At 42.5% G+C, this 24,905-nt stretch overlaps 1 protein-coding gene across 7 annotated transcripts in view; it reads left to right on the forward strand.

The window, feature by feature from the left end:
* LOC143297290 (integrin alpha-8-like) overlaps window positions 1–24,905 on the forward strand; it is a 222,186-nt gene that overhangs the window by 79,104 nt on the left and 118,177 nt on the right. For all 7 annotated transcript variants that reach the window (XM_076609611.1, XM_076609596.1, XM_076609563.1 and 4 more), the window contains exons 9-12: window positions 378–422; window positions 4,421–4,464; window positions 4,779–4,832; window positions 24,164–24,216. In XM_076609611.1, the coding sequence (XP_076465726.1) occupies window positions 378–422; window positions 4,421–4,464; window positions 4,779–4,832; window positions 24,164–24,216 (196 nt within the window). The remainder of the gene's footprint in view (window positions 1–377; window positions 423–4,420; window positions 4,465–4,778; window positions 4,833–24,163; window positions 24,217–24,905) is intronic.

Genomic DNA, 24,905 nt, shown 5'->3' on the forward strand with positions numbered 1-24,905 from the left:
AAAGGTACATTCAGACATGCATGCACGTGCCCACATTGAGTATGTGCGTGGACACACACATGCACGTATGTACACACACACACACACGCATACGCATGCACACACACACACACACATGGCACAAGTACATTTTGTCTTCTCCAGTCTCTCCCATCATATGGCTGATTTGTTTTTCAAGCTAATTTCCATATCCACGCTCCTCCTCACTATTTCAATTCACTGTCATTACTTCCTTAATCTGTCTCTTTCTCATTCTGCCTGTCTGTCTTGGCTTCTGTCTTAGCCTTTGTCTTTCCCCCTGACTCCTCACCTTCTAGTATCTTCCACTGAAGCAACAAAGGGACACTGCTTATGGATGAAATGTTTAAATTTTGCAGGTTATGCCAGTGCAGTGGGGGATTTTGATGGAGATAAAGTTGACGGTAAGTGACAACCAAGAAAGAAAAGAAAAGCGAAAATAAGACAATGCTGCTTTTTGTAGATTGCTAACACATGGACTGCAGGAAATCATCTTCTTCTGCATTCGTGGGCTGCAACTCCCATGTTCACTCGTATGAACATGTACGGGCTTTTATGTGTATGGACCGTTTTTACCCCGCCATGTTGGCAGTCTTACTCTGTTTTCGGGGGTGTGCATGCTGGGTATGTTCTTGTTTCTACAACCCACCAATTGCTGACATGGATTACAGGATCTTTAACGTGCGTATTTGATCTTCTGCTTGCGTAAACACATGAAGGGGGTTCATGCATGCATGCACAGTCACCACACACACATCTCCCCAACCCCCCCCTATTCCCCCCCCCCTGAATAATTCTCTTTCAAAATGCAAGGAAAAGTACAATTGTTTTGCAATTTGGAATGTGAAAAAAACATTTTCACATTGACAGAAATATAGGATCCTTTATGTGTAGATGGAAAACAAATACCTTTAAAACCAGATATTTTAGAAATATCACATGCATTGAACATATCCTTACCTGTGATGTCATTAATGAGATGATAAACTGAGGTCCCATGTGCAGCATGCACTTAGTGCACATAAAAGAGTCCACGGCAACTAAGGGTTGTTCCTGGCAAAATTCTGTAGAAAAATCCACTTTGATAGGAAAAACAAATCAAACTGCACACAGGAAAAAATACCCCCCCCCCAAAAAAAAAGGGAGGCGCTGTAGTGTAGCATCGCGCTCTCCCTGGGGAGAGCAGCCCAAATTTCACACAGAGAAATCTGTTGTGATAAAATGAAATACAAATACAAATACACTATATTCCAGTACTTACAAAACACTCCATTACAAAATTTTCTGACACACCAACATTTATCCTTTTTTTGTTTGTTTGTTTCCTTATTAAACAGTATCCCAAGCAAGTAATGTTAAATGCAGTTTATTTTATTTTATTTTTTTTTATCAGTCACAATAATTGGAAAATATCAAAGAAATCATTACATACACGCCCATGTACACATACATACACACGCATGCATGCACACACATATGCATGCGCACGCGTGCACAAACACAGAGAGGTCACTTTTCCCATATCTTGTTCATCACACACACACACACACATGCACACACACACACACACACACACACACACTTTTTCTTTTCTTTTTCCCAAGTCTAATATCACTCTTTGTAAAAGGACCTAAAATCAATGAACATCCCACACACAGACACGTGCGCGCATGCACATGCACACACACACCCCACAACACACAACACACACACACACACACACACACATAAATAGGCATCCATATAATAAATCCCTATGCAAAAAATATTTTTCCAAACATAAGATCTATAATAGACTGTTAAGACATAAGAAAAGAATGTACACAAATGATCTTGCAAATAAAATCAGCGACGTCCTTTATAAAGATCCAAACACTGCCTGGAAAACATTAAAAAGTTTACAAACTGCAGGCGAGAATGCCACACGCAAATATCAGTTGAATACATCCATATGGATTTCACATCTGGAAAAGCTGATTGGCAAAGAGGTGAATGCAGAAGAAAAACAAAGGCAAAAAATCAGAAACGAACTTAAAAAGAGTCAAACAGATGAGAGTCTGCTTTCAAATATCAACTTAACAATATCAAACAAAGAAATCAAGAAAGCGTGCAAGCATCAAAAAAATAATAAATCACCAGGATTGGACGGCATTACAAACGAAATGGTCAAAACAAGTCTTCCAGTAACTATCCATATCATTCAAAAAATGTTTAACATTATTTTCACTCAAGGTATGTATCCAGAATGTTGGAAAAATGGTTTAAACATTCCATTGTATAAAAATGGGAACCCGGGAGATCCAAATAATTATCGGGGAATAACCTTAACCAATACCTTGGGAAAAGTATTCTGCACAATATTAAATAATCGAATAACTGAGTACCTAGAACAAGGTGAATGCCTAACAAAGGAACAAATTGGATTTCGGAAACACTACAGAACAACTGATCAAATCTTCATTCTAAAAAAGATCATTAATGAAGTAATAAAAGTAAAAAATGGCAGATTATACGGTTGTTTTGTAGATTTTGAAAAAGCCTTTGATAATGTTTGGCACGATGCCTTGTTCCTAAAGTTGAAAAGAATGGGCATAACTTGAAAATGCTTTGATATAATTAAAGACATGTATGATAATTCCAAAATTCAAATAAATTCATACGAAGGTCTCAGCACAGAAATAACTGTACAGAAGGGTGTACAACAGGGCAATACACTAAGCCCCACTTTATTTAATATTTTCATAGATGATATTGTAAAATCTATGGAAAGTAACGATTCTCCAAAATTCAGTGCTGTTTCACCCAGCAATGTACCATGTTTACTTTACGCTGATGATCTGGTTATTCTGTCTTGAACAAGAAAAGGATTGCAACAAAAATTACATAATTTGAACACATATTGCCATAGTTGGGGATTAAAAATTAATAGAGAAAAAACGAAAGTGGTCATCTTTACAAGATCTGACCCAAAAGTACCAATATATTTCTACTGTGGGGAAGATGTAATACAAACAGCAGAAGAATATAAATATTTAGGAGTTATATTCCACAAAAATGGACGTCTGATAAGAGCACAGGAACACCTAACTAAACAAGCAAACAAAGCATTGCATACTTTACGAAGAACATTCAAAACTATCAACATCAATCCAGGTACCATATCTAAACTATATGATACTTTGATAACGCCAGTATCGATTTATGGGGCAGAGGTATGGTTACCTTACCAAGTCAAACTGGATGATTCTTTCGATTTAGCACATCTTTTTGACGACTGCTTATCGAATAAGTTTCCACATGAAAAATTACACATTAAATTCTGTAAGCAATTACTTGGAGTACACAAAAAAGCTATGGTGCTTCCTGTGTTAGGTGCACTGGGCAGATTCCCAATAAGTTTAAAGATAATGTGCCAAATTATTACATATTGGATTCACATTATCCAATTACCAGAAACTTCCCTCATCAACAAAATATATAAGTCCATGTACCAACAAGAAAATACAACTTCCCCATGGTTGATATTTCTTAAAAAGATACTCGAAATTATAGGCCTTGATCACATTTGGAAAAATCAGTTCACATTCAGCGTACATAGACTGAAATACGTCGTGTATGAAAAATTAGAAAATGAATATATCAAATACTGGAAAGATAAAAGAAAAAAACAACATTAAAGCTAAAATTTTACAATACGATTGTAGCAGAGTACAAAACTGAAACCTATCTTTTAAATATATCAGATACAAAACACAGACAAGCTTTAACGAAACTCAGAATAAGCGTGCATGACCTAAAGATTGAGAAAGGTAGATATTTAAATATTCCACAAGAAGACAGATTGTGCAACAAGTGTAACATCCTGGAAGACGAAATCCATCTTCTTGATCATTGTATTAAATATAAAACCTTAAGGCAACAATTTTTAAAGGATATTCAAAATTCAAATAACACAGGACATATTCCCAGTCAGGTGATGCAAACAGATGATGAATATATACAAACAAGATTGGGAAAATTTGTTTATGAATGCTGCTGCAATTTACTGCATTAACTGATTGATTAATTGTGTGTTTTTTCATTCGTTCATTCATTTACCATTGCACTTGTGTCTTATAAACATTACGGTTTCATGACAATAAAATCTGTTCTATTCTATTCTATTCACACACACACACCACAACACACACAAAACACCACAAAACACACGCGCACACACACACACACACACACACACACACACACACACACACACACACACCATATTTTGGCACACCTCACCACACCATAGCATGTGTTACAGCACCAAAGCGCACCACATGCCTCACATTGTGAACAATACAAAGTTATGTTCATCCAAATTTGCTAACAATTATTTATTTTTCTTTTAATGTAATTCCAGATTATGCAGTTGGTGTCCCAAAAGGTGGTGATCATCTTGGCAAGGTAAATTTTTTTTACACACACAATGCACACACACGCGCACACATACCCACATGCATACATGCACGTACACATTCACTCGTGTGTTCACAAATAATTATGTGTGTAGATACCTCTGCATGCACACTTACTATCTCTTTCACAAACTCACTCCATACACTTCATTTTGTCACTTTATATTTAGATTTATTAATAATTCTTTTATATTCAGTGATAATTAAATACAAATATGACTTTGATATACTGGCAAGATGTCCATGCATTCTATTTTTGTTTATGGTTGTTAAAAATGATTGAATTTTGGAATACGCTTTCAGGTTGTTTTGTTCACCCAAGAGCTGTCCAACATCAACAACATCACTGGTGAACAGGTGAGTCTTTTTGATAACAGTGAGGTGAAGCCTCCATTGTGATAGTCCTGTGCATACAGAACATAAACATACAGGGAAAGAAAAGAACACACAGTTACATGTGGTGTGTGTGTGAACTCAACTTGCCTTCAGCACATGTGTTCTGAATAGTTTGGTATGATTCAGGTGGAAGACTCCTATTTTTTTCAAGTGACAACAGTGGTCCCAGTCAGTGGATTTACACAACTTTGCTAGCTGTGCTGATGTTTATGTATATGTAACTGAGTGGTTTATTATATTAAAGGATAGAAAATTTCCACATGCAGCCAAAGGACATATCAGGCATCAGAACTGTCCGCGGATCCGTGGATTTCAGAGGATTGGGGGATCGCTGTCCGCGGTTTCGGCTCAGGCAGCCGCGGTTTCAATTTTTTTGTGGAGCACGATCTTATTCTCAAATGGTATTATTAAACGGCTTGATCTGTTTTTGCGCGTTTCCGGTATTCTTAAACGGCTCGTCTTGCTTTTGCGCACTTCCTGCAACAAGTGTCGGCGCCATCTTTGTCAGTGTTTAACCACGGTCTTTGAATGCTATCATGTCTTCCATCATCCGCCGAGATTTGGACGCATATGATGACAGCAGTTGCGGAAACGAATGGCAGTGGTCATGGTGCTCGAAGATATTCACTTTTGGTGAAAAGGGAAAAGAGACGGAGCGCTATGGCCTGTGGGTTCGGAAGATCGACGTGCCGGGGAAAGCAAGATGCATTCTGTGCAATGTTGATTTTGTTTACGGATCGCGAGGTGTGACAGCGCTCACGGACCATTTGAAAACAGCAAAACACCGCTCAAACTTTGAAACAAGGAAAGGAAACACCAGTCTAACAGGTATGTATGAGCAAAAATATTTGGTCTTAACTTATATATAAAATATGTCACTGTCAGCCAATGCAACTCGCACGTGTCATTTCCTATCGCTCCCCAACCATCATCACCCTCCAGTCTCCGAAAGTGTGCATAAACTAAACACCCTCTCATCTGCCCTCCTCCCTACGAAAAGCAATGAAAACGGATTGTTTGTAGGCAGTTTCGAAAAACATAATTGAACTGTGAATCATAGGCAAATTGATAATATTTTATTAAAGTGTTTTGTGGGGGTAGGAAAGGTGGGGAGGTAGATCCAACTTCCTATTGGTCTATTTTCCTGACTTTTTATTTGTTTATTTACTAATTTTACTCGTCCATTATCTTATTATTTCATCACTTTTTTGTTTCTTATATTCACCTCTTAAAATCTTTATTATCACTTATTTCTAGTGTTGTTGGGTTTTTTGGGTTTTTTTGTTTGTTTTTGTTTTTTCTTAAGATATTGTTAGTCTTTTACTTTTAGCTTTATATATATTTTTTTTTTCATAATTGAGCACCCACACACTCACACTCGCACACACACACACACACACACACACATGAACATATGCATGCACACAACACACACACACACACAGGGAACCACAAAACTTTATGTGCCTTTGTCTATACAAGAGGGATACCGCTTATTAGAAAAAGCATTATGGAGCAAAGTCAGAGAAGTATACCAGCAAAATGGCAAAGTTTTAAATAAAACTATAAATAATATTCAACAACCGGAATCTATCAATCAGTCAAAATTAACACATTCAGTAATTTAATCAGATTAAGGCAAATTCAGGCATTATCAAACTGGATAAAGCTGAACGCTTTTATAACAAAAGTTCAGCAGAGATGTTGAATACATATGTGGAGAATCTATTTCTAGCAAACACATACTCTTTGAATCTCAGAGTCTGAAACTGTTTTTACCAAACTTCACGGAAAATTCTTGTGAATGTATTTTTGACACTTTTAAGATATTACCTGCTATTGCAGTAGGTTTGCTGCATAGTCCAACTGGACATTTGTTATAGTTGTTACAGTTGTTTGATGTTAGCGTTTCCTTTTATATGCCTATGTCTCCCCTTTTAATGTTTTATTTTTTCCAATGCTCTGTATCATTCCCCACCACACACACACACATGCGCACACACATACACACACACCATTCTTCACCCTCTGCCCAATACTCTTCCCACCACCACGCCCCACCCTCCACCCCCCTTTTTTTCTGTCAAATATCACTGAAAAGTGGAAGACGTTAAACTGAAGACCACACACACACACACACAAAGACACAAAGAGGTCATTAAATTGTGTGAAACATTTGTTCTTTATGTCCAGCATGTATTTATTCAATAAAGGTAGATTTCATTCAATATTGCAGGCAGCTCTTCCAGGTTTGACACCTGGTATGGCATGGAACCTGCAGCAAAACCATCTAGTCCTGAGAGAGGCAAGCCAGTCACTTCAGATGCTGAAAGAGGGGCAAACGTGGAAGCAATGACCTTAGCCTTTGCAGCAGAAAACAACATTCCACTTTCCAGTGTGCCAAATCTTGTACGCCTGATGCAGGTATGATAGAATGAACTTGATTCATCTGTTCTCATTTGTATTTTTAATCGGAAAAATGTTAATTTCAGTTCCTCATGGATTCAAAGCTCTTAAAAAGTGGTGCTGGAACGATTCTTTTAAATATGTGTTTCTTTGCTCACTAAACTGGAAAGAATGTGACATTCATCACCAGTATATATCATGAAACCATGATCCATTGCTTTTCAAACTAAATCATTTTGTGTCTGCTAACAGCATCCTCTGGACCTTTTAATAAGTTCACAAAGTCTTGCTTTCCCCCTGTTCTCTCTCTTTCTCTCTCCCTCTCTCACACACACACATTTTTTTTCCTGTCTCATTTACTTCCACCACTTCATCTTGCCATCCCCTCTCCTTAGACTTGTACCAACACTGCTTGGAGCTTTCTCTTTAGTTGGTGTGTAGGAGTGTGTAAATATGTGAATGTTTATACGCGTGAGAAAGAGTGATAGGGTACATGGATGTGTTGTTGCATGTGTGCTTGTGGCAGAATATTATGCAAAGTTTACTTGGAAATTACAAAAAGGTATTCTTAAAGTTCATTTGAGCTTATATTGTCATTTCTTTTTTGAATATTTTGGTAAACAAAAGGGAGCAGAAAATTGATGTGTGCATTGTTAATGAATCTGTTTCAGGCAGCAGCTAAGGACAGTGTGGGTGTAAAGCAGATGAAGTTGTCAGACTGCACTGCATCTTACAAGATGAAGTATGGACTTGCTGCATCCCTTCAGGAGCCACTTCTTAAAGAACTAAGATCCAGCTTCTTCAGTTTGAATATTGACGAGGCTACCAGCAACACCAACAAAAGAGTTTTGGCTGTGCTTGTTTCCCACTACTCAGAATCTGCCCAAAAGGTTCTGATTCATCATCTCGATGCATTCAGCCTTACAAGAGTGTGTGCCAAGGACATTTACTCTTGTTTAGAGTCCATGTTTGATAAGTATGAACTGCCATGGGAAAATGTAATTTCTGTCCTCATGGATTCATGCAGTGTTATGAGAGGCTCCAAACAGGGACTGGAAGCATTAATAAGAAAAAACCCCAAATGCACACATCTCTTGGACATAGATGGAGATTCATGTCATCATGCACACAATTGTGCCAAGAAATTTTGCGAGCCATTTGGGGGATTTGTCGAGCAGATGATGGCTGACGTTCACACCGACTTCAGATGGAGTGCTCATTTGAAGGACAGTCTTTTTGAACTGTGCATGATATTAGGTATTACACCTACAGCCCCAGAGAGATATGTGCCACACAGGTGGCTGTCTGTCTTTGATGTTGCCCTGGACACATTGCGGATGTTCGATGCACTTACTCTCTTCTATTTCAGTTTTCTTACAAAGGATGACAGAATGGTGTACAAAGACATCCATGAAGAAATCCTCAGCAGATGTGGTGTGTCAGACACTGGCAGAGAAAATGTGCAGAGAATTACGTCCAGTGTGAACAAGAAGCAGTCAGGATTCACCAGAGATGGCAAAGAGAGAAAATCTCGACTGACACACAAGTTTTTCTTCCAGCGCATGAAAACTGTTGCCATACTGAATTTTTATGTTGCAGTTTTGCCAGAAATAAAAAAATATGTCATGTTTTTCCAAAGGAAAGAGCCCTCAATGCACCTTCTGCATTCGAAACAGCATGAGCTGTTTAACAATTTCTGCAGTTTGTTCCTCAAGCCAGAATGTCTGCAGGGAAGACCAAGTGCTGTGGACTTCAACAAAGAGGAGAACTTCTTGCCAGTAAGACAAATGTTTGTTGGCAGCAAGACCACAGAAGTACTTCAGACAAAGGAGGGACAAAGCTTCAAAAAAGAGTTTTTGTTGTTGGCCTGCAAGGCATACACAGCAGCTGGTGTCCATCTTCAGCACAAAATGCCCATTGACAACAAGGCTTTGAAACTCATCAGTGCACTTGATCCAGAAGTAAGGTGTACTTCAACTGCACAAACGTACCTAGAGTATGGGAAAACGCTGTCGAATGTGCTTCCAGCAGAACAAAAAGATGCCTTCTTGAAGGAAGTAAAAGCATACACGACTTCTCCATCTCTGTCTCGCTTGCCAGTGTCTGTACCAGTTGATGTGTTTTGGGGCTCTTTGATGAAGGAAGAAGAATTCCCAAACCTTGTAAAACTTGCGAAGGCCCTTTAAGGGGATTCCATGGACCCCTTGTTGAATCTTCCTTCAGTTCAATGGGGGAACTGATGGACAAAAAAAGTGGTCGCATGGATGTGGAAACATATGCTGCTATCCAGACAGTACGATCATCACTGGCTGCATCACAAAAAAGTTCTGTGGAGTTCTTCGAGAAAATGGACCCTGCTCATGACCCTGTCGATTCATCATTGGTTCACAGGATGCAGACAGCTTGGGTGCAGAACAAAGACAGACAGGAAAAAAACAGGACAATCCTGAATGAAAAACTAGAAAGTCTTGGAAGCTACCCAAAAAAACTACCCACAAAGAAAGCATGTAAGGACCTCCTCCTTCTAAATTGTGAGGCAGATAAGCACAATTATCAGCAATCTGTTCATTCTGACAGGGCTTCAGACCAGTGTCAACAAGTGAGTGCAGGAAAACAGCCTCAGAAGACAGTGAAGAGAAAGAGTTCTGCAGATGGTGCTGATGATGAAGGAATCTTGGAAATTAACTTCAGTGAGGCTCCTTCAGCTGTGAAGAAGACAAAACAAGCAAAGCTTGCCAGTTTCTTCAAGGCAAGAAATTAGTAAAGGTCTTCAGAGCTTCAACAGCCCCCTGCCCCCATCTTCCACCCTACCATCCTTGGACATGTTCTTTACTCTGAATGAAACTGCCCCCCTTCACTCCAAACCATTCAGGACAAGGACTTTTTGAAACTATTATTGCTTTCAAAAGCAACTAACAAAACCTTCCAGCTTGTACAAGGAGACTTGTAGTTAGATGCATTTTCCTTCAACTGAAATCTTCATGACCTTCATATGGTGTTGACTTGTGAGTTAAGCCAACATGTAGGCTTTCTGAAGAGAGAGTATATTTCTTGAGACCAAAGTATATAACAAATCATCTCCATAAATGTAATCTGCACAAGAGATTGATTTATTGCAGTTCTGCTTGTTTGTGGGTAAAAGACACACACACACACACACACACACACACACACACACACACACACAGAGTTTTATATAAGCTATGAGATGGTGGACTTTTGAGGACTTAGACTGTGTGGTGAAGACAGGTGACTATGGAAATCATTTCTAGACAGTACTTCCTAGTGGACTGCCAGCTGTGACCAAGGGATATGTGTGCCATACACCAAGCCCACAGTATAGTCTGTCTTCCAGAAAAGGTAATTTTTTTCTTTTAAAAATATGAAATTGTTGTGTTTGTGATGTGATACATCCTGTTTGAGTAAACCAACCTGAACTTTGATATTCTGCCAAAGTTATCTTTTTACCAGTGCTTGTGTGTTAGTGAGAAATATGTGGCATGAGTGTAATATTTCACTGGCAATTTTAACCCATTAGAATTAGTAAAATGCTCTCAGGAAAGGCCTAAAATACTATCAGATTTTACATTTTTCGTCAGCGTCAGGGGGGCTTTGCCCCCATGACCCCCCAAAGGGGCGTTGCCCCTTTACCCCACCAGGGCCTGGGCGGCCCCTGGACCCCTGCCTTCTTCAGAGGATTGGACTCTGGGGTATTCTGATGCCTGCATATAGATGGCCAGTCACAAAAGTGTTTTTCTATTGTTTTATTACAATATTAAGTAAATAAAGAAGAAGAGATAAGAGAAGATGATAAGATGAGAGAAAACTAAGATGAAAAGAAGAAGAGAATAGAGAAAACAGTGCTCTGATAAGACGCAACAAACAAATGTCATTAAGAACAACATGTCAGCACAAGTGAATAGTAAATCACATGTATACATATTACATGGAAGGACTACCACTCGGTTTGGGATAAGCAACAACATAAGATAAGATAATGCACATGTGTGAAAACCAAACGCGGACATCAAATGGCATTTCTAATACATTTAAATAGTGCAGTTAAAGTGATTGAAGCTATGCTGATTTAGTGAAAGTACACTGACCGTATAGATTAGGTAAAGCTTATACTGTGTCAAAGTGACTCAAATGAATCAGTTTATCATGCAGAACTATACTGGAGTAAGCTGTATAGGAGAGAACGTAACTGCTTAACTCTTTCAGCACAGCAGCCCAAGCCACTTCCTGTTACACTGTGAACACCTTGCTGTTGTCCTGATTGTAGCCTGGGAACCACTAATTTTTGCCTTTTTATACGGACTGTTGTAGAAGTACTACTGTATGTAGGGACATGATTTTGGTATCATTGTAAAGATTACTCTTTCTACTTTTCAATGGTATAATTTTCATGTTATAGAATAATTTATTTTGTGTTGAATGATGCCTCTGAAAATAGTCAGTATGCTGAGGGAAAAAAATTCTGATGAATCCACACAGAAATAATAGTCACCCACTTTGAGTGATAATTGTGTGTCTGTAGACTAGTATAGCACATGAAAATGATAAAAATAAGTTTGTAGTTTATAATAATTTAAATAAAAGTTCTTGACTTTGATCATGTTTTGGGAATAAACATTGTAAATAACAACACAAAAAAGCTAAAGTAAAACACATGTAAACATTACCACACACTTACAAGAGGGAAACACACACTGTTTTGAATAAAAAATAAAAAAAAAATTTACTCACCAAATGAACTGAATCATCACACATAAATCCACATGTGCATGTTTGCTTTTTTTTATGAAAAGAACTCACACAAAAGTTGACGTCCTGCAGTCACATATTTTTTCAAAATTGTACACTCTTTGTAGACAATACACTGTTCAGTCCCTTTATACATCTGCTGTTTTTGCACTTAGCTGCAAATGTCTTTCTGAGTGTGCCAGATTTGAAAGCATGGGGATACACAAAGTGCCACACCACAGTCTGGGCACCAGTAACGTGTCTGTTTTCTCTGGGTGGTTGCCTGCTTTCAACACACTCCGCTTGCCCTGGCCCTGGCATAGCACACCTTGCAGTTCTTGTAAGGTTTTGCCTTGGTGGTTTCCGGGATGCTGGCTGGGAAATGTCGACCAGTAAGCCGCAGCTTGTCACCCACAGCAACATGTCCAATTGGTACTTCCTCCACTGCCAGCAGCTGTGTCAGCACATCCTTCACCATGTCCTGCAGGGTCTTCTTTTTTCTGCCATGTTGCTGTCTGTGCACATTTAGTATGATCACAAGGTGTTCATGACCATTGTGAGCAGGTGTAAAAATGGTTTCTTCCACCATTTCACACTCTTTCGGTGCATAGGGAAGTACGATATGAGCTGATCAGAGTTGTCAACACCTGCCATGTTTGCGATGTAACTGATGACTGCCACAGGTGTCTGTTTCAGCTCATATCGAGCTTGTGTGAGACGAAGACTTGGTCGATGGACTGTTGACAGCATGTACACGTCCTTCTTGTCTCTCCACCTATATGCGACAACAGCACCTTTGTGGCGGTAATCAATGGAACCTTTTGGCAGGTCACCTTGACACAGCTCACGTGGCATGCCAACCCTGTTTTTCCACACAGTGCCACACACCATGGTTCCTCGGGCTGCAAGGTCATGACACAGCTTCGGACAACAGTAGTAGTTATCAACATAAAGTTGATAGCCTTTGTCCAACAGTGGCTGCATCAGGCGGAAGACGACATCGTATGGCTTGTTGCCAGGTCGCTTGTCTGTACAAAACATCTCAAAGCGAAATACATATCTGTTGGAACTGTCACAAAGTTCATAGAATTTGAAGCCCCATTTTGTTGGTTTGTCCTTCATATAGACACGGAACTTGATGCGGCCTTTGAAGGGGCACATTGCCTCATCAACACAAACATTCTTTGTGGGAACATAAGTACTTTGAAACACTTGATTCAAATGATCCACAAATGGTCTTATTTTGTGGATTGGGTCATGTCCCTCTTCACCAGGCGGCACATATGTAGCCTTGTCATTGATGTGCAGAAAGGACAGAATGTCCATATAACGGTTCCTTGACATCAGCTGACTGCAGTACGACGCATGCAGTGATGGGTGTCGTGACCAGTAGTCAAACAGCTTGGGCTTCTTCACCATGCCCATGTGGATGCAGCAGGCAAAGAAGTTCTGGACGTCATTATTGGTGACAGGTCTCCACCTTGAAAAGATGGTCTTTGGTGAACAGTCCCCCCACACCGTCGTCTCTTCTCTTCAATGGCACATCTGTTTGAAAGAAAGCAAAAACAAATAGTGAAATATTCTTTATCATTATTTCATTGTCATTGATTAAATATTTTCTCCTTCTGTCATACACTTACAGTTACACTGTCGCTATGATTACATTGTTTACCTCATACAGAACTGAATTTTAATCCATGAAAAGATCAGCTCACACACACACACACTCACAAACAAACAAACAAAAAACAACAACAAAAAAACACAAAAAACACACACACTGACAGTCACAAAGACATGTACAGTATATTGAAAAAAGAAAGACTAGAACACACAATAATCATGTTACATAATAATAACAAATGAATAATAATGATAATTATAATAATGGACAGCACACTATCCACAAATCTGCTCAAGGTTATTTACAAAACATGGTTTTATACAGGACACATTATATAAATGTTATATAAATATTCTAATTCTAAACACTAAACACACACACACACACACACACAAACACACACACACACACACACACCCACACACACACACACACACACACACACACACACACACACACACACACACACACACACACACACACACACAACATACATAGTGATACATTCAAACATACATGTCCATACCAGCTCTCCTTCTCACACAAACAGAACCACACACACATGCTTGTACACATGCATATGATTACTCATGTACTCATAAAAAAATAATAAATAAACAAAGAATGTTGCCAAATAACTGACCTGGCATATTCATTTGTCTCGTGTTTTATGCTGTTCACGAAATCATCCATGAAGAACACACGATATGCATCCAGAGCTGTCGGGTTGTCATTGTTTGCAAACACGTGTTCTTGCAAACCACACTCTGGGTCGGGTTTGAAGTCGGGTTCTTGGGGAAAATTTCGAAGGTTCTTCACCCATCTTGTCCCATCGTCATCTTCTCCTGCGTCGTCCGATTCATCAATTTCAGTATCAGCATCATACATAGGGTCTTCTCTGTCTTCTTCCAACTCGAAATCAGCAAACAAATCTATCGCATTGCCATCAACTTGACCGCATGCGTCACTTGTGTTGGAGGAACCAGAGGCTTCGTTGTCGCTTTCGTATGATAAATTATCATCATTTTCTGGAATGTCATGAATGAAGTCCTCTTCTTCGACACTTTCTCCACTGCTTTCGTAATGATCTACATTCAGATCCTCGTCTGAACCTTCTTGTAAGGTCGATTCAACCACTCGTTTGTCACTGATATTTCTCCGATACCTCGCCATGTTGTGTCAATAGTGAGAATGAAAGAGTGACGGGGGTTGGTCGTTTTGAACTGAATTTAGCCAATGAAAATCAGTGTGACAGCGTTCAAGGGTCACAGATTGTGACGTAGAATAAAGGAAGTTTCCATCCGTAGTCTTTGTTTGACTGAAAACGGAGTCATGGTTAATTTTAGAAACCTGCTGCGAAAACCCACACAGTGTGTTCACACAGCCTTCACAACGCGCTGCGATGATTCTCGCAGCGTGTGTTCAACTGGTGGGTGGCCCGCTGTGTGTATCCTCGCAGTGTGTTGCGAAAAAGTTAATTAAACAGACTGTGATACATACCAGTTGGTTTTAACCAATAACTGATATCAGTCCAACACTATCTTGTAATCAAGACAGAATACTACACTACACACATCTTAGAGTACTGAGAATCAGTGAAACACTGTAGCATCATAACTGATATCAGCATGTGAAATAATACATGAATAATAAACAAGATAGTAGAATCAGTGGCTTTGATATTATTCTGGCAAATTGAGAGACCAGATAGTCAGTGCTCAGTACAAAGATTGGAAGAACTGTCATGGTTTAACCATTAAGTGGTGAATGAACCTACACAAGTTATCCAGTTTTGTGCCGAACATTAACAGTTAAGTACAGTCTGTGTTCAACATTTAAATCTCCTCCGTGGAAGCGGGATAAGTAACCTAACCATCAGTTGCAGCAAATGAAAAAGAACGCGTCATTCACAAGAACATTCTCGAACAAACTATCAGTGTCCAGAGACGTTACTGACTGTGACGTTGAAAAGAATAAAATGGAATACTGCTACGAGCATATGACGACATGGCGATTATTTAGATCAATCATAGCCGAGCTATGACTACATGTGAAAGCGATAACTGAACAAAGCAATATCAACATACTAATATGAACACAAGTATTGTGTTGAAGAATACAATTTGCAAATCGTCAGCACATTTTACATGGTGTACTTACAGCGATATGGCGATGATGATAGCTGTTGTGGGAACAAACACAACACACACTGTTTGTGACTCAGCAAGAGAGAGAGAGAGAGAGCAGGCTCTAGCCGGTGACTGGCCAGGTGGAAAAGTAACCAGTGATCACCCACTCCGTCTATTTATGCAAGTTAAGTGAACTGCACTGATGCTAGCATGGCTCGTGAAGCGAATCGGCTCAAATCCCTCTCAATTTGATTGGCATTGTGCTTGTTACAAGGTGTTCAGTGATAAATTTCTAATGATTCCAGAACCAATTTACATCAGATAGGTCCCAAAAGAAACAGCTCAACACCTACTTTCTAATGAGTGTGAAATGAAGTGTTGATTATTTAAGATGAATTTATAATCTTAATTTAAGTCTCCTGAAAAGGGTCAGTTTTAGCAAGCTTGTTGCTGAAAATTACAAACTGCATTTAATCAGTTTAACATAGGCAAACACAAATGGAATACATTTAAAGATGGAATTGCAACGATTCTGCCAGTATATAATACTTGCAGTTTACTGATCTGACAGAAGAGATATTTAATTAAATACGGTCTAGCAGAAACACAAGTTTCAGTCACCCAGTGGCGTACAGTGACACTAGTTGAAGCTTAGAGTCAGTTGAAATCTTTACGCTGACGAACGATAAAACTGAAATCAAGTATGCTTCTAACTGATTAAAGTGTGTGTAAGCACAACAAATATAATATTACAGTAATGATACAGAGACTTGATTTAATAGATTTTTAGAGAATAGGTTTAGAATGGGCTTTGCATTCAAACCGTTTGAGGCCAGTAGTTGGTTGCGAAAAAGGCGTCTGCTGTAGCTCAGCTTCCAGCTTGTGCTGTGAGTTGAGCCACGGTTAGTTGCCAGTCATACTGAGCGCTTGGCTACATATAAATATAACCATGAGAGATGGATCTGTCTTTTCTTTTGGTACTCCCGGGAGGGTCACTACCTTGTCGTGGTCGGGAGGCTCAGTGGCCAGTGATCGAGCGAGCTATGTCGGCGGGGGCATCAGTGCTTCTTGGGGTTTGGTGCTCTGATCCCAGGTCTTAATTGACAGCCTACATAGCCATCGTAGCTGTCAGGGCTGAATAAGTGGTGGTTTTGTACTGATGCCCCTGATAGGGCTTCCCATGCCGAACAGGTCGTGAGTGAGGCCCAAACTAAACGTGACCCACTGTCCCTTTCGCTGTTCTCTATTCTTCTTTTTACTGCCGCTTTTCTGTCCTCAGCTCCCCATCAAGCCTTCTTTTTTTTCTCTGCGGCCTTCTTTAGGCCCGCCGTGTTTGCCGTGCGGCGCGACCTGTGATGGAGGGGAATGAGATCCTGGGGATTGAGAGAGCACGCTGCTCTCAACACATCCCTTTGGCTCGGACCTCTCCTAAGACAGGCGGCACACATTGGCCTGTGTGTGTCAATCGGCTACCCCTTCGTGGGGCTGGGTCAAGACTGGCAGTTTAGTGGCTGACGAAGGTAACCCCCGTAGTGCTCGGTTCTCTGTCCCCGGGAGCTGGGCATGATCGGGGGGGAACACGTTGGAGCTGGACTGTTGGTCGTATATCCCTCCCGAAACCTGGAAGGGGTCAAGCTGGTGTTCCCTTGACCCTGGCCCCTAAGTTGGACCCCATGGTGGGTGGGTAAGGGAGGGATGAATTCAATTTTTATTCAACATGACTTCCAAAAAACTACACCCCCCTGGCTCGGGTAAAAGAAGAAGACAGGGAACGGATGACTCAGACTCCGATTCGGAGGTCGTTGAGACCTCTGGATTTTGGCCATCGTGGCTGGTGATGGAGGGCGCTGATGACGACAAGCCGTTGTCGGCTCTCAGCCCCTTCGCTATCCAGAAGGGCTCTCAGTGTCTGGCAGGATCGCTGAAGTCCATCAAGAGGCTGAGGAGCGGAGCATTTTTAGTTCAGACAGAATCCAAAAGGCAGACACAGCTCCTTCTCAAGGCGACCACTTTCGTGGATAGGGCGGTGAAGGTTTCCCCTCACAAAGGCCTCAGCTGCTCAAAGGGGGTCATCAGATGCCCGGAGTTGAAAGGTGTGTCTGAGGCCGAGATCAAGAGCGAGCTGTCCTCTCAGGGAGTGACCGAAGTGTACAGGGTGACGGTGAGGAAGGGGTCGGACAGAGTCCCGACCAACACTTTCTTCCTCACCTTCTGCTGCCTGGATGTCCCCAAGGACATTCAGGTCGGATACCTCATGGTCAGCGTAAGCTTGTATGTGCCGTCCCCCCTGAGATGCTTTAAATGTCAGAAATTCGGACACGTCAGGGACCGATGTAAGGAGGAAGAGGCGTGTGGCACCTGCTCGAAGATGGCGCACCAGGGCGATTGCGTCAATCCAGCCCGGTGCGCGAACTGCGGAGGTGGCCACCCGTCCTCATCGAAAGACTGCCCCGTCTGGAAAAAAGAGAAACAAATCCAGAAAGTCAAGACAGAAAAGAAAATTTCCTTCTTTGAGGCAAGGAAACAGGTGGAGGCCGCGTCGCCTAAGGTGTCGTATGCCTCTGTCATCAGACCCAGGACGGTGGACGTCGCGGTCCAGACGACGTCCACAGGAACGCAGACGGACGACTTAACCGCCTCGTCGGAACCGTTGGCCTTGGCGTGTCCACCCCTTCCCATCCTGTGCGGCAGTCCTCAGGGGCTGCTGGGCGGGAGCGGAAAACCTCGGGCGGAGGCACGTTGTCCTCCTCCCGCCCCACCCCACCCCCCGGCACCCCTCGCCCCGCCTCTCGTCTGCCTGGCCCTCGGGCTGGCGGAAGTGGCCGGAAGCCCCCCGTACCTCCAAGGCTCAAGGAGGGGAGGGTTGCGGCCTCGGCGGGATCGGGAGGGGCCGAGGTGGTGGATATTCCGACTCGGTCGGAATCCGAAAAATTTATTTCAAAAAACAAATACTCCATCCTGGCGGACCTTGAGCCACCGCAAGCACAGGAGCAGGGGGTAGCGATGGAATAGGCTGCTGCTTTATTATTTTAACCTTTTTTAATGGCAGTGATCCACTGGAACATCCGGGGGTTCCACGCCAATTTTCAGGAACTCCAGCTGCTTTGTCGTGCTTTGAAACCCTCAGTGCTGGCGCTGCAGGAGACTCTGCACAGAGATGGCAAGGTTTTATCTCTCTCTGGTTTTAACTCCGTTTTTAAACCCGCTCAACCGAAGCAAGAGGGATTGACGGGAGGTGTCGCTCTTTTTATTCGCAAGTCCCTTTTATACAGTACAGTTCTTTTAAGCACCCCTTTACAGGCGGTGGCAGTGAGAGTCACGCTTGAGAAAACCATCACTGTCTGCTCTCTCTACCTTCCCCCCTCCGTCCGCGTTCTGAGGCAGGACCTCATGAACCTGGTCGACCAGCTCCCACGTCCGTTTTTACTGTTGGGCGACTTCAATGGACACTCCCCGCTCTGGGGAAGTGAGATGACATCAGCCCGAGGTCTTCTCATAGAAAACCTTTCTGACATGGACTTGTGCTGTCTTAACGACAAGTCTCCCACTTACCTGCATCTGTCCTCTGGAAAGCTCTCGTGTTTAGATCTGTCGGTCTGCGATCCATCGTTGGTCCTGGACTACGAGTGGAAAGTGCACGACGATCTGCATGGGAGTGACCACTTTCCTGTCGTCCTCCGCCCCACAGATGGAGAAGGTGACTCTCTGCCTGACCGCCTGTATTACGACAAAGCAGACTGGAGTTTTTTTACCACCAAGATAAGAGCGGAGCTGCAGGAAGAAACAGTATTGAAAAGCAAGGACCCTGCTGACGCTCTGACTCGGATCGTTTTAGATTGCGCCAAAGCAGCAGTCCCATCGTCTACCTCCAAGCCTCAGGTCCCTAGAACGCCCTGGTTCAACGCGGAATGTCGGGAGGCCCGCAAGTCTCGGAAGAGAGCGCAGCGACGCGTCTTTCGGAGACCGGAGACCGATAGCGTTCGAACCCATCAACAGCTGAGGGCAAAAGCCAGGTATGTTTTTAAAAAGAGCCAGAGGAAGTCATGGAGAGATTTCTGCTCTTCCTTAACCTCCAACACACCCAAGAAGAAAGTGTGGAGGGTTTTAAAAAGAATTAAGGGCAAAAACGTATGCCCGACCTTTCACCATCTTAAACTCTCAGACGCTCTGGTCACAGAGAAGCAAGCAGTTGCCAGTTTGCTTGCCTCCACAATAGAACAGAACTCGAGATCTGCTAACAAATCTGCTCGCTTTCTTAAAACCAAAAACCTGTCAGAAAAAACACCATGTAACTTCTCTTCCGACAACACAGAGAACTACAACCTTCCTTTCACAATGAACGAACTTAAATCTGCCCTTCAGACCTGTACGGATTCCTGTCCAGGAATGGACGAGGTCCATTATAAACTCCTAAAGCACCTTCCCCAAACCTGTCTGGACACCCTGCTTAAAGTTTATAACCACATCTGGGTCACAGGCTTCTTTCCACCCTCCTGGCGGAAAGCCCTCATAATCCCGCTGCCGAAACCGGGAAAAGACCCCTCGAACCCCTCCAACTACCGCCCAATTGCACTGACCAGCTGCGTCTGCAAACTGATGGAGAAGATGGTCAACGGTAGACTGATGTGGAAACTAGAGACCGACGGCCTTCTGGCGAAAGAACAGTGCGGTTTCCGCAAGCATCGCTCTACCGTTGACCATCTGGTTCATCTGGAAACCACTGTAAGAAATGCTTTCGTGAACAAACAACATGTGGTGGCCATATTTTTCGACTTGGAGAAAGCTTACGATACCACGTGGAAATTTGGTATTCTTTCCGACTTGCACAAGCTCGGCTTCCGAGGACACCTGCCTCAGTTCATCCACAATTTTTTACAAGACAGACAATTCCAGGTGAGAGTCGGCACCACCCTGTCCGACATTCACGAGCAGGAGTGGGTGTCCCGCAAGGGAGCATCCTGTCGCCGGCTCTTTTCAGCATCAAAATTAATGACATCGTTCAATCCGTTCAGAGGGGATCGGACAGCTCGCTGTTCGTAGATGATTTTGCCTTATATGCAACCGGCAGCACGTACGCCAGCATCCAGCGACGGCTTCAGCTCTGCGTCAACAAAATCCAGTGTTGGGCAGAGGAGAATGGCTTCACGTTTTCGTCCTCCAAAAGTGAATGCATCCATTTTCATAATTTTCGCCAGTTCTATCCGGACCCTGAAATCCGTCTGGGAACATCCACCATCCCGGCGGTCAAGGAAGCCAGATTTTTAGGGGTCGTCTTTGATCAGAAGCTGAACTTTCTCAGCCATATTAAACAGCTGAAAATATCTTGCCAAAAAGCCCTTAACATCATCCGAGTTGTGGCACACACGAACTGGGGTGCTGATAAGAGAACTCTCTTGCACCTCTACAGAGCCCTGGTCCAGTCCAAACTGGATTATGGAAGTGTGGTATACGGCTCGGCCAGACCGTCTTATCTGAAACTGTTGGACCCTGTACACCACCAAGGGCTCCATCTCAGCTTAGGTGCTTTCCGCACCACCCCTGTGCACAGCCTGTACGCAGAGGCGGGGGAACCGCCTCTTTCCAACCGCAGACTGAAGCTGACCCTGAACTATTATCTGAAATTGTTCTCGGAACCTACAAACCCTGCTTACGACGCTGTATTCAACAACCCTTTCGATAAGAAATTTACAGACAACCCAAACTGCATACCTCCTCTCGGACTCCGCATTCAGCCGCACTTAGAAAAGGCTGATCTGGATGTCGGTGGCATCTCGGATTTCTCTAAGTTCCCTGACAGCCCTCCGTGGACCTTTACAACACCTGAGGTCCGATTCGATCTGGCCTCGTACCGTAAGGACACCACCAGTTCTCTGGCCTACAGAACCTACTTTTCGGAACTGTGCCACAAATTCCCCACTTTTCAAAGCATCTTCACTGACGGTTCCAAGTCAGAGGACGGAGTCGCCGCATCTGCGTTCTGTCCCGCCTTTCCTTACCGGCCCTCTTCGAAACAGAAGAGATTCATGATCTTTTCCGACTCCTTGTCAGCCCTGGAGGCGATCGCCTGCAGGAATATCACTCATCCCAAACTGCTGGAATTTTATGAAACTTTTACTCTCGCAACGAAGAAAGGATACGAGGTTGTGTTGGCCTGGGTTCCCGGACATGTTGGCATTCGTGGTAACGAAAGGGCGGACCTGCTGGCCAGGAACGCTGTAAAGAAAGAATTGTCCAGATCCTTGGTACCCTATACAGACATGAAGCGGAAGGTCAACACTTACGTTAAGGATCTTTGGCAAGAGGAGTGGAACACCCAGACGGACAACAAGCTCTTCCAGATCCGTCCGGACCTAAAAGAGACCCTCCCTTCGGGGGTGAAGAACAGAAAGGAGGAGTCTGTGCTGTGCAGACTGCGTACGGGGCACACTTTTTTTACTCATTCTTACTTGTTGAAGGGGGAGGAGGCCCCTCAATGCATTCCCTGTGACGAGCCTCTCACCGTGAAACACGTGCTCCTTGACTGTTGGGATCTGCATGACGTTAGACGCAGACATTACACGGCGGTTTCTTTGAAGACTTTGTTTCGTGATGTCCCTCCGTGGGCGCTGATGGACTTCTTAAAAGAAGTGAACCTTTTTAACCAGATTTGAAGGTTTTAAACTATGGAAGTTTTTTTTAACTTTGGAGTGGAAAGTTTGAAGTGGTGACTCGTTTTAATTGGTTGTTTTTTTTATCCTTGTAGTAGTTATTGACGCGGCGATAGCCTTGAGATGGCCTTAGTGGTCGGCGAGGCTCTAAGCACCATAATTTCATTTCATTTCTTTTTTTCTTTTGGTATGTTTGAAGTGGAAGGTGGTGACAATGACAGTGACAACACCTGACTCTTTCTTCAGTCCATATGTCCTATCCAATCAGACATCAGTTCTGAGCGAGTGACTATGACTGACAGTGAAGGCGCAACACTTTAACATAATTTGAGAAGGGGTGGGGTGGGGAGAGATAGAGGAGTGATTTAAGACAATAGGTTGAAGGCCAGACAGAAGATGGGGAGGGGGCGCGGCACCTACTTGTCACTCAACTGTCATTTCACAGCGATCAACTGCTTGGAATGGCAACAGCCAATAATCCGCGATTTTCTTGAATCCCAGGGTTGACAGATGATAGGTGGGAATTACATGGGGTTTTTTTTAAATTTTTTTTTTTTTTACTTTCCATGCTTTTTGTCATTGATCAGTTGCCGGATTTATTTATAGAGCAGACAAACTCGATGTACAGCAGACACCTTGCTGGATCAGTTACAACCAGGGGGAAGGGAACATCATCAAAGCGCTCTCTCCCCTGAAGGAGGATACTCATAGGTGTAAGAAAAACTCAACAGCTCACTATGACAACATTGTTGACTTTTTATCTTGACTAAACCCATGTATTTCGTTGCTTGGACAGTTGTTCACTTACATGACTACAAGTGTTGTGATTGTTATAATAAACTAAAAAGCCATTTTCTTTTCTTTTACAGGTATAATCAAACAATAAACATGTTATTTCCAGTTGCACTTTGTTTGTTTCCTTTCTGGGTGTCAATCTGTGGAGGTGGAAATAGACTTTTTTACTGAATAAAAATGATTATCTTCACTTTGAAATGCCTCTTATTTATCTAGATTAAAAATAAGTGGGAATAAAAGCCCAGATTTAGAATCCACATTCATTTTCCTTCACAAAAATGTTTACTTTCGATCTGTATCTCCCATAGTTTTTGTGCTATATTTAAAAAAAAAAATATTACCCATGGATCCTCAAAATACCCTGGCAAGGAAAGATCACTTTTTTTCTTTCAAAATTCTCTGGCACTCAACTGGTTAATATGTGTCTTGCTTATGCACACTTGAAAAAAGTTAGTTTGTATTGTATCTGCTGTCGATCATCGGTTGTTTGGGGCACAATGCTGTCCTGGCTGCCACTTTGGGGAGAAAACAAAGGGCTTTTGTGTTTTGACTTGCCCTCCCTAGCCCACCTGCATACACACATGCATACATGCACACACATACACACACACATACATTTGTGTGTGTCCACATTCGTTTGTGTACCTTCCCTCATACATACATACACACACACACACACACACACACACACACACACACACATACAGATACACACACAACACACACATAAACATCCTCATTTCAGAAGCTATTCATGAGATCAAGATATAATCATGATACAGTGAAATGGTGTGCATATTGTTGGGACTGCTCCCATGGTATTTGTTGAATGTGTCACCACTATTAAAACTGTCAGAAGTGGAGGGGTTTTATTCAAAGTACATATTTTCACACTTATAATGAGGTCCCCAGTGATTGGTTCACTTTTGTGTTGGTTTCTGGCAGATTGGAGCCTACTTTGGGTCAGCTCTAACTGTCTCAGATCTGAACGAGGACGGGTGAGCGATATGAGTTTTTGTTGTTTTTTGTGTGTTTTGTTTTTCTTAAATTGTTTTATGGTGATAGATTTTTATTAGTTTCTCCTCCCTTGTTTCAACATGGTGGTGTTCTTGTCTTTCTTCTTCATCTTCTCATTACCTTTGTCTTCAGCACCTTCTCCTCCTCCCCTTTCTCTATCTTTCTCCCATGCTCTCGTATTCCTCACAAAAGTGATCATGAAGATTATGATATGTGTGCACTAGCCCTCAACATTGTCGATGTCTGAAGAGTTGGACCACTGATGACATTGTCAGAACACATCGGGTGGGACAGGCCAGAGAACGACAACCCAGACCCATGATTGTGCGATTCTGTCGTTGGAGGGACAAGATGTCACTGATCACAGACAAAGAGTTGCAAGAAAAACTGAACCTGCAAGGGATCAGACTGGCAAGTGACTTGACAACGGCCCAGGTACACATGTTCACCCAAGCCAGAAAGGATGGGAAGAGGGCTTTAAGAAAGGGAGGATGGTCATCAGCCCTGCCCTTCTGATCCTTGCACATATGCAGCGGTAACAGCATCGGGCACTGACAGCAGCGGTCAGCACAGCAACAGTTGTGTCAGGCGACATGTGCATTACACAGCACGTATGGTCACCCAGCAAGGCTAGAGGTAAGGGTCAACTCAGCGATTAACCGGTTGCTGA

Source organism: Babylonia areolata, chromosome 2 (genome assembly GCF_041734735.1).
Source record: "Babylonia areolata isolate BAREFJ2019XMU chromosome 2, ASM4173473v1, whole genome shotgun sequence".
NCBI classification, from domain to species: domain Eukaryota; kingdom Metazoa; phylum Mollusca; class Gastropoda; order Neogastropoda; family Buccinidae; genus Babylonia; species Babylonia areolata.